The sequence below is a fragment of the Humulus lupulus genome, chromosome 8, assembly GCF_963169125.1.
Source record: "Humulus lupulus chromosome 8, drHumLupu1.1, whole genome shotgun sequence".
In the NCBI taxonomy this organism is placed as follows: Eukaryota; Viridiplantae; Streptophyta; class Magnoliopsida; order Rosales; family Cannabaceae; genus Humulus; species Humulus lupulus.
The window spans coordinates 68,111,320-68,122,304 of record NC_084800.1 but is presented as its reverse complement, the minus strand read 5'-3'; the positions used below and the strand labels follow the sequence as shown (position 1 = coordinate 68,122,304).

The 10,985-nt window shown below is 33.1% G+C and overlaps 2 protein-coding genes across 2 annotated transcripts; both read left to right on the top strand.

Annotated features, from left to right (window-relative positions):
- Window positions 1-6,025: 6,025 nt before the first annotated feature.
- LOC133797659 (transcription termination factor MTERF5, chloroplastic-like) lies at window positions 6,026-7,521 on the top strand. Its single transcript, XM_062235643.1, has one exon. The coding sequence runs from the start codon at window positions 6,158-6,160 to the stop codon at window positions 7,337-7,339; it is 1,182 nt and encodes a 393-aa protein (XP_062091627.1). The 5' UTR covers window positions 6,026-6,157; the 3' UTR covers window positions 7,340-7,521.
- Window positions 7,522-7,618: 97 nt separating this feature from the next.
- Window positions 7,619-9,962, top strand: LOC133795553 (glutathione S-transferase T3-like). The gene is made up of 2 exons (XM_062233004.1): window positions 7,619-7,745; window positions 9,247-9,962. Exons 1-2 carry the CDS (start codon window positions 7,619-7,621, stop codon window positions 9,960-9,962), a joined length of 843 nt encoding a protein of 280 aa, XP_062088988.1.
- The last annotated feature ends 1,023 nt before the right edge of the window (window positions 9,963-10,985 follow it).

Genomic DNA, 10,985 nt, shown 5'->3' with positions numbered 1-10,985 from the left:
ACGTACAACTAACAAGCCCCAAATAGATTATGGGCATATGACTTGCTTAGCTAGCAAGCCCCACTAATCTAATGGGCATATGACTTGTTTAGTTTATGGGACCCCAAGTAATAATGGCCATTATAGTATGTATGTGACATAAGTGTTATGATATGTTTTATGTTATATTATGAATTTTATGTATATGGTTATATGTTAGATTTTCCTTGCTGGGCATTAGGCTCACTCCTTTTTGTTTATATGTGCAGGAAAATAGCTTTAGTGGCGGGAAAGGTTCTTGGATGCTTGGGGAATGTGTATTGAGGCAGAATGGATTCAAAGAGCTGAGAGTTTCGATTCAAGGATGAAGTCTTTACGTATGGTTTTATGTGTATTTTTTCGCACTTATTTATGTAATCTCTTTTAATTACAATTATGTTATGTTTTCCTTTTTAAAACAATGGGATCCCATATCCTAACTTAAATTTTATGTAAGTTTAACCTTTATTTTTACAAGTTTTTAATAAAGTTATAATATTTTCACTTGTAAGTTCTATTAAGGATTAGGGTCTATGTGTAGTTTTCACTAATGGCCAAAAGTCTAGAGTAGTTGGGTCATTACAAAGCTTCCTATTCTGTTTCTCATTTTGCAAACACAAAGTTGATTTGAGAAATTCCATCAAAGTCAGAGTGCACATAAAAACATTCAAAATATACACACAACACATGAACCATCCCAACTCTCATTCAAAACAATAAAATGGTAATATAAAAGTGGTAAAACTCAAAAATCATCATGTTATTAAGAATATATGTGATAACCACATGAACCATATATAAGTTATCTAATTTATAGGTAATGAAAAAAGAAAATAAAGTCATGAAAATAAGATGAGCATTGTTCTCATGTGGAAATTTTGTCTACTAACTTTTCACAAAAACAAACAGTATAACAATCAATATCATCATATTAAGACAAAAATCAGCAGCTTAAATGCAACTGGATTTTAAAGATTTAAATAGTCTTTTGTTTTAACTAGTAAGACAAACAAACAATCAAATAATTCATCTAGGGGTGAGCATCGGTCGGTTTGGGCGATTTTTTCACAACAAAAAATCCAGAATTCGGTTTTCGGTCCGGATTGGTGCAATCCAAAAACCGACCGAACCAAACCAGTTTAAAAAAAAAACCGACCGTTTTGGATCGCGGTTTGGTCGGTTAAACCGACCAAACCGAATTGATTATTGTTTTTTTTTGTTGAAAGTTTTAGTTAAAAAATTAAAAATTTTGGATTGTTGGAATTCATTTTTGTGCATTTTTAAAACATAAATATATAGAACATAATTTCATTTACAAATTTTAAAGTTTGAAACATAATTAAAAGTACAAATTTAAAAAAATTTAATAATTAATAATTATATAATATTATATTATTATTTTATTATGTTCGGTCGGTTTCAGTTTTATTGGTCGGTTCACCCAAAATTTCAAAACCGACCGAACAGTGGCGGTTTGCACCGTCGGCGGTTTTTCTGGTTTTCGGTTTAAATGGTTTTGGTTTTTTCAGTGTTCGGTAGGTCGGTGTACACGGTTTTTTCTGTTTTTTGGATTTTATGCTCAGCCCTAAATTCATCAAAAATTAATTTCGAGAGCACAGGATTAACATCATCATCATCATCAAGACATCAAACAAACTAAAGAATATACATATAGTTTGGTTGAAGAATTCTGATTCTAATAATGGGGTGTTGACCAAAGTTCAGAAGAAACATTCCTTGACAAGCTCAACCATTCCAGACCTGTAGTTCAGCTTCAGAATAAAATTACTTCAGAAGAGAAACAAGATAGAGAGTTTCAAGACAATTCGTGTACATCCTCTAATGCAGGAGGAACATCACTAAGGAACCACATCCATTAGGAAAATGACAACCGTTGCTCTAGGAGCTTTAGTAGCAATGGATATGTTTTGGAGCCTTGTGATTCTAAAGATAGGAGAGATGCATTCAGGCTTTTAAGTCCTCTGTCACCAGAAAGCTCCCAGAAAAATATGAGAATTTAGCTTTCATTTTGCACATTACACACACAAAGAAAGAAAGAGGGGAATGGTAAGCCTCGTCATTAATGTAAGGTAGTGTAGTATAAAGTGATTTGTTTAGTACTCATTTATATTCATTTAAGCTTATCCTAGAATTAGAAAATTCCAATCACTCCTTAAAGAGCATAGAAGACGGTATACTTTATAAGGGTTCCCCTTGTTGGGGGAGTGAGGCTAGTTGACAAACAAGATATACTGATTGCAAGAGATGGAACACTTCAATATAATTTTTCATATATATATAATGAATTAAGATAAAGAAGAATCATCCCTCAAGACTTATTTTTTATTTCTCCTTTGGACGATTTTGATGCTTAGGCAGTCATATTGCATGGAAGTGGTCCATATATTGATGTATACATATACTTGAAGCAAATGGTATATTTTTGTGCATGTATCAGTCAGAAAAAAAAGATTATCTTCATTTTCTTAAGCTTTACAGTACACAGTAATCATAACAGACAACTAATGTTAATGAATTTTATACTTTATATGCATATATTTATTATTTAATATGGTCTGGTGGACTGGCTTGAAAGTAACCGTTTACAATCAATGCATTTTTCCTATTTAAAAAAAGTTGTTTTTCAAAACCAACCAAAATTAAACAACAAACATCAACGAATCCTATTTCTGTAATGACCCACTACTCTAGACTTTTTGGACCATTAACGAAACTATACATAAAACTTACATTTTTGCGAAAATACCATAATTTATCAGAAACTTGTAGAGACAAAGTTTACTTTCATAAAATAAGTAGGATATGGGTACCCATTGTCTTTAAAACAAAAATAACTTAAAAACTAAAAAGAGTTACATAGAAAATGCGGAAAATACATTTAAAACCATAAAAACATAAACAAGACTACATCCTCAAATCGAATAACGCTCGGCCCCTTGACTCCATTCACCATCGATACACATCCTCTAAGCGTCACGAATCTTTCCACCTCTAAAGCTTATTTCCTGCACATAAACAGAAAGGAATGAGCCTAATGCCCAGCAAGGAAAAATCTAACACATAGTCATAAACATAAACATAAACATAATTTCATAACAACGTAAAGACATATCATAACACATAATTCACTTATTATAATGGCCATTATTACTTGGGGTCCCATAGACTAAACAAGCTTATGCCCATGAGATTAGTGGGGTCCTACCAGCTAAATAGGCATATGCCCACAATCTTTTTGGGGTCTTGTTAGTCAAATAGGGCATAAGCCCAAGCCTACAACAAACACATGCATAACAAATTCATAACACATTCATAACATATCATAACATAACACATAAGATAACATAAACATAAACATATAGATTCTAGCCTATTTTCCTTACCAAAGTTACCGAGATAAAATGGACTGAGTTGGGACTTTTTGGAACACTCCTAAAACCATAATGAACAAGAGTGAGTCTAAAGAAAGGAGATGAAATGAAAGAGAATAGGAAGACTAAACCATTAAAAGAAAATATGCTTACCACAACTTAAGTGCTTAAGAACTTGGATTCCCTAACCAAAATAAGAATGAGGTTAGGAAATTGAGTAGAAGACTAAGAGAAAGGAAACATAATACAGAAAAGAACTAGAGTTTTGGTTACCTCAAAGATTTGCAAGATCAATCTAACCTCCACCGAAATACTATAGAACTCACTTCCCAAAGTGTTTGATAAGCTTATGATGTTTAAGCTTATAGTTTTTCCCCAAACCAGGTGTTTACACTCTCACACTCACTTAACACTAGCAGCTTCTGAACTTAGAGCAAATGGTGAATAATGGCTGGGTACTAGGTCCTATTTATAGAGTTTGGAGATGAAAAGATCTTGATTTTACTTGAATAAAAATAATGGCTTTTTAGGTGAAAATCATTTGAATAATCGTTCAGCAGAGGCTGAAGACTCGTTCAAAAGATGCTGGACTTATGAAGAAGTTTGAATGGCTGAAAGGAAAAGAATTCAAAAACAATTGAACATATGCTGAAGGAGGCGATATATCGCCCCCTGTAGGCGATATATCGCCTGGGCCAGTATGCCCGAGGCGACCGTGCATCGTTTCGTGTTTTCCGTATCTACGTGCTGCGACATATCGCCCCCTATAGCTGCGATATATCGGCACTCGCTGAATATTTAAACACGAAATTACACATTTTTAGCTAAGTTTGAATGGAGTAAACAGCCTTGACTAAGCCCTCAACGTATTCAAAGCTGCTGACTGACCCTATAACATTCAAACTTTACCCTTATTTAATTTAATCCTCCAAAATACTTAATCCTTAATTACCATTCATAACATGTGCTTAAAATCCTATTGGTTGATGTCTAAACCTTATAATATAATAAATATAATCCTTAATATCAGTCACTTCAATCAAACCTTAGGTTATACTTAATATTCTTAAACTATAGATTAAACTTAGAAAATATATAAGTACTACTATGAGTGTCCAAATAATTCCCGGTCTGAACCAAAAATCCACAGTAACAAAGATAATGCTATAAATACTATCATACTACTATCTATCTTAGCTAAGTAAAGTTCTTGGACTCTACAATTTCACAGGCATACTATGCAAGTAATATAAACTATAACTCAAAATGTATCGAACATACATCAGTTATGTATCCCTCACTCTTTTGCCAACAATCAACCTTATACAAATAACAGCTCAATGCACTTAAGTAGCTTCCCTAGCAACTATAAAAGACAAATTTAACTCTGTTCAACATTGACAAGAACGGATCATACTTCAATTCCTCTCATGTTCAAACTACAATAAAAAATTTTAAAAATATATTTTTCTTTTTTATTAAAACACATTATATACAATACAGTAACCTCACAATTTTCATTATTTTCTTTTACCACCCTTTTTTCAAACCTAACTTTCTTTTAATAAAAAAATATTCCTATAAAAAATGACTACAGAGATATTTCCATAAGAAAAACATGAGTAATTTCATTTTACTATTTCCTATAAAACACAAGTTCTAGAACATCAACTCAATATCAATAACAACAAAGAAATCACAAAAAACTAAAAACTTAATGCTTCAATGTCAACCAATTCAAGAATTACACCAAAGGAAAAAAAAAACTAATAACATTTGAAGTTGAACATATGAACTTTAGATGAAGTGTTTCATCAAACACATGGAGTGCATGAAATAAAAAAAATAAAAAATAATAATGAATCATCCAAACTAGACTAAACAAAAAATACAAAACAAAAAACTTAGTATCAAAATAGAATTAAAAATCTTAAAGAAGTGGGGAAACAAAACATAAACCAAGAACAAAAAGCAAAAATGGTGGGAAAAAATACAAACTATACAACAAATATGAGAATTGTCCAACTATTTATAATTTTGAAAACCAAAACCAATGAAGACTTTCATAAAAAAAAAACACTATATAAGAACATAAATTATTCATACAAAATTTAATGATAACTTTCATCAAACAAATGAAGTGCAAAGTATTAAACAAAACTCTTTTATATACCTCACTACAAGAAAGAGAAATGGCTTGAAAATTGGGATCGACTCTGTCGTTGGAGAAGAAGGGAAACAGTATACTGTTCAATCGTTGCCAAATAAAACATTACCAAACAAGGGTCTTTTAATCGTTATTGCCGGCTCTGTCATTGGGATCGGCGGTCAGTTCCGGCACCACATATAGGGGGAAGCTTGAAGGTGGTGATCGGAGGAGCTCGACAGAAGCAGAGGAAGATCAAACTTTGAAAATAGAGAGAAGGTGAGGGAAACATGGGAATGAATTGGAGAGTACTCAACTTATACTCTAAAATGGTATTATGGGAAAACTGATTAAAAAAATTGGTACAAATATAAATAAGTTAAAACATGGGTAAAAATATATAACATTCCATGAAACTGGGTACCCAAACTAATTTCTACAAATTTTTCTTTATATAAATTATGGGCTCAAACTGGTAAAGATAATGATACAAAATCCTAAAGAATACCGACCATTGCAGAGAACCAAATCCCTAAAAGAGGGACGCCATAACCGTGAGCTTCAAATTTGAAATTGTTGCTTCCATTAAAATTTCTCAAGGATGAGTCTCCTTCCCAAACCCCAGTCCCGCCTCCAACGTATTATCCTCTCCTTTCTCATTACCAACTCCAACTGTGCTGCCAAAGGCACTGGCAGAGCCAACGTCGGCGGCCATGGAAGTTCAGTGACCTTTCTCAAATCCTTCTCCACTCTCTTTCCTTCAACCGCCGACGGTCTCATAAATTCTCTTGGCTTCTCAACTGAGTCTCATGTGGCGGCGGCGCAGAACATCGGCCGTGAAACTAAGCGCCACTCCGACGATGACATTGCCCTTTTTAGTCGATACGGTTTCTCTTCCGATCAAATCGCTAAAATCTTCACAAGAAGCTTCCAGATTCTCTCAGTGAAAACACTCGAACCGAAGCTTCAATTCCTCTCCGACAGCGGAATGTCCCGCGAAAATCTGGTTCGTGTCGTCTCCGCCGACCCTTTAATTCTCAACCGAAGCTTGGAGAATCAAATATCGCCTAGTATTCGGTTTTTGAAGAGCTTCTACGGCGGCATCGACCACGTGGTTTCGCTCTTCTTGATCAAGCGCGGCACTTGGGTTCTCCACCAGTTCTCGGAGGCAACGGCGCGAAACGTCGAGACCCTGCGAAGTCACGGCGTGTCAGATTACAACATCGCCAAATTGTTCGTAGTTCGACCGAAAGCTCTGGCCCGGAACGTGGACGCTTTCACTGAGCTTGTGAATGAAGCTAAGAGCCTTGGTTTCAACACGTCGAGCTTGATGTTTATCCACGGAATGGCCAGCCTCTCGGGGATGAGAAAGGACAAATGGGTATCGAAAATCGACGTTTTCAAGAGCTTTGGGTGGTCCGAAGAGCAGATTCGGGTTTTGATCGTTAGACAGCCACAAGTAATGGATGCCTCTGAGGAGAGACTGAAGAAGGCATTGGAGTTCTTCACCACCGAGTTGAAATGGGGTTTTAGTGATTTTTGTAAGTACCCTAATGTTCTCTTGTTTAGCTTTGAGAAAAGGATATTGCCAAGGACCTCAGTGCTTCAGGTTTTGCTCACGAAACGTCTTATAGAGAAGAAGAGTATAGGCACGGCATTGTTGCTTCCCAATGATAAGTTCTTGAAAAGATTTGTGGAGCGTTATCAATCGGGCATTCCCCAGCTCTTAGACTTGTTTACCATAACAGATGTTGAAGAAGATGTTATATGCAGTGGAAACTAAGGTGGCATCTCTAATTTGTTCTCCATTAATGGATTTTGGTTTCTTTTGTTGTAGTTGTTTAATGCAGACTTGTAGATGTAGTCCCGTTTTTGGACCATTGATTTGGGAATGATAGAAATAGATGTATCAATAAAAAAAGGGTATAGTTTTTTTTTATCAATATGATTTGTTGGGTTCATACATTTTATTGGTGTGAATTTTACTTGAATGGGAAAATTTATCTTGTACCGTTGAATTAGATTGATCGACATTTTAATTAATGGAATGAAAAAAATGAAAATGAAGAAGAAAGAACCACATGAAACTCTGGCAAGACTGCAAATACTTGAAGAAACTAGCAATGCCAAGGTAAAAAACTACTCTGAATACAGATTAGCAAAATCAAATGTAGTTACACAAGAGAGAGGTTTTGGAGATAAAATTTAGATAGTTGAAGACAAAATGTGATGGAATCATCTTGGTCAAGAATCGGGCTAGGTAAACTCTGCACTTAGTTGCATTGATTATTACTTTAGCATTGGAGAAAGATAGTGTTTTTCAAAATTGAAGCAGTGCTATCCATTTTTTTTTAAATTATGCATATCTCTCCTATGTATATGTAGATAGCAGATAATGGAAATTTTTGGTTTTAAGGATTTTTTATTTTTGTAAGGTTAACATAACAGAATATTTTTATATTTAATTGTAGTTTATATGTATTTAAATTTAAATAAAATAATTAAAAAAATTAAAATATAATATTTTTGAGATATTTTACAATAATAATTATTTAAAAATAATAAATAATTAAATAAATTAAAATATGATATTTTTGAGATATTTTATAATAATAATTATTTAAAAATAATAAAATCATATTTTTTTTATAACTTAAATAAAATTTAATTAAACTTAAATTTAATTTAATAATATCATATTAAACATAATATAATGTGAATTAGTAACAATTTTTTTTTAACAAACTAGTAATAAACTTAAATTTAAAATCCACATATAATATTTAATATTATTTTAAACATATAATATATAATCTCTTGTTGTCATTCTCAAATTCAAAAACTAGAATAAACATAAATAAAAATAAATAAATTATTTAATTAAAATATGATATTTATTTCAAAATTTATATGACATTAATATAAATTTAATCAAAATAATTAATAAATTTTATAAATAAAACTAAGCAAACGTGTAATATGCACGTTGTTTGTATCTAGTATATATTATATGTATGTAAAAAATTGCTGGCACACAATTTCTATTGCATAAAAAATGTTTGGCACATAATTGTAAAAAATGGTCTAAATTATTACTTTTTTTATTATTGTTGGCACACAATTTATTAATTTTTTTCTTCTATAAATACTATTCATCCATTTCATTCAATTTTCACACTATTTCATACTTTCTTCTTCCAAATTATCAATATCACAAAATTTCTTTTCTTACCAATGGATTTCCAAAATTCTCCTAATGCCAACACCCAAAATCCAAATTTTCAATATTCTTAAGTTTTTCAAAATTCATCATAATCTCCACGTACCAACCCCAAAATCCAAATTTTCAATATTATTATTTCAATCAAAATTTTCAAAATACTCCCTCTACTAATCCCCAAAATCCAAATTTTCAATATTCTCAATTTAACCAAAGTTTTCCAAATTCTCAAAATTATCTCATGTCCTCTTACCCTTTCCAAAATTTTGGCTATTTTGAGACGCCCCAACAAGCTCAATTCTTCACACCAACAAATTCACTACCATATGTCTTTCATACGTCTCCCCTACACCATCTCGACATAGTTTCAAAAAATTATAGGCCAAGTATGGAAAAGTCTAGTATTGATTTGAGTTGTGAAACATCATCGACATTTGTCTCTGAAACTTAACCTGAACATGGTGTTGAAGGGTTAGAAAATGCAGTTCTACACAACGAAGATGAATCAAGGCATAAAGGTAAAGTCAAATGGAGCAAGGAAGTCACTATACTTCTGATAAGTGGGTGGCTTAATACATCTAAGGATGCCATTGTGGGGAATGACCAAACTTCTACACATTTCTGGGCTCAGATCGTTGAATACTACAACACCTACCAAAAAGGCGAACAAGCAAGAACTGGAAGGCAATGCAAAGATCATTGGAACAAGATGAATCAAAAGGTGGCGTGTTTCAATGGGTGTTATAAACGAGTACAACAAACATATCACAGTGGTTGGCATGATGAGAAAATTCTTGAGAATGCACATCAATTGTACAAATCTAAAAATAATATCTCAAATTTTCTGCTTGTCGATTGTTGGAGATTGTTAAAGGGTGAGACGAAATGGAATACAATGTACCAACCAAAAGGTGGTAAGAGAACAAAGGTGTCAGAATCAGGGACATTTACTTCTTCTTCCAATGCAGACATTAGTGATGATGAAATACATGAAGTGCGTCCTACTGGCCAAAAGGCAGCAAAGAGAAAAAAGAAGGAAAAAAAAGACACACATACTAGATTTATAGAGATTAGTGAACGGAAAGCATCTACATTGGAGAAATTGGTAGCGATAAAGGAGAAAGAGACAAAAGATAATAGGATGACAAAATACATGAATTATCTCATCATGGACTGTCACATATGACTCCCGAGCTAAAAGAAAGATCATGAAAACTTGTGTACTTATATTAAGAATAATATCTTGAAGTTGTAATTGATATGTATTTTTATCAACCGCATTGTTATGTATTTTATTTTATTTAAATAAATTGTCCTTTATTATTTAGGCTATATTTTAACGACTACATTTTAACAACTATATTTTAACGGCTACATTTTAATGATTATATTTTAATGGCTATATATGTCAACATGTCTATAAATACCAAATTTCAATCTTCCTTTTACTCAACTCTCCATTCCATCCTTCATTTTACTCTCTCATTCATCTTTCATTCCCAAATATCATATACTCTAAGTTCGACAATAGATTCGCCAAATTCTCCGAATCCATACAACAATATAAGTCTAGAGGATATCTGTAACGTCCTACTCCCTTAGAGTCGTTACCAAGTGAGTTTTTTTTTTTTTAAAAAGAAACTTTGTGCAAAGAACTCTTTAACTGAGGTTTTTAAAACCAAAGTGTGACTAAGCAAAAGTTAAGGCTGTAATCTTTTGAAAATGCTTTACTTTATTGAAAACTTCAAGTATATAACATCTGGGATCCCAAAATAAGGTTTGAAAACTATTTACAACTTAAAATAAGTTTACAGTTGATTAGTTATTAAAATCACAGATTATTACAGCCATTTTTCGTAATTACCCCCAACCAAAGCAGTCGGGCAGACCAAACATGTACGCGTCGCTTCATGCTCTCCGTACTCATGGCTGGTTGACTCATTCTTTGCCCTTACCTGCAACACAGAGCACCCGTGAGCCGAAGCCCAGCAAGAAAACTCATACAGTTCATAACATGTGCAAATTATACAGTTAACATATCCGGTAATCCATAGATAAACAGGTCAACCATCAACTAAGAAAACACGGCCATGCCGCCCCAGAAGCCTTACCAAAGCCTGGGGTTTCGGTCCTCACCGTAAGGATATCCCATTTATCCACTGGGTCCTACCCTGACTATAAGCATCCCATGTGCTAAGTGTTACTTCCG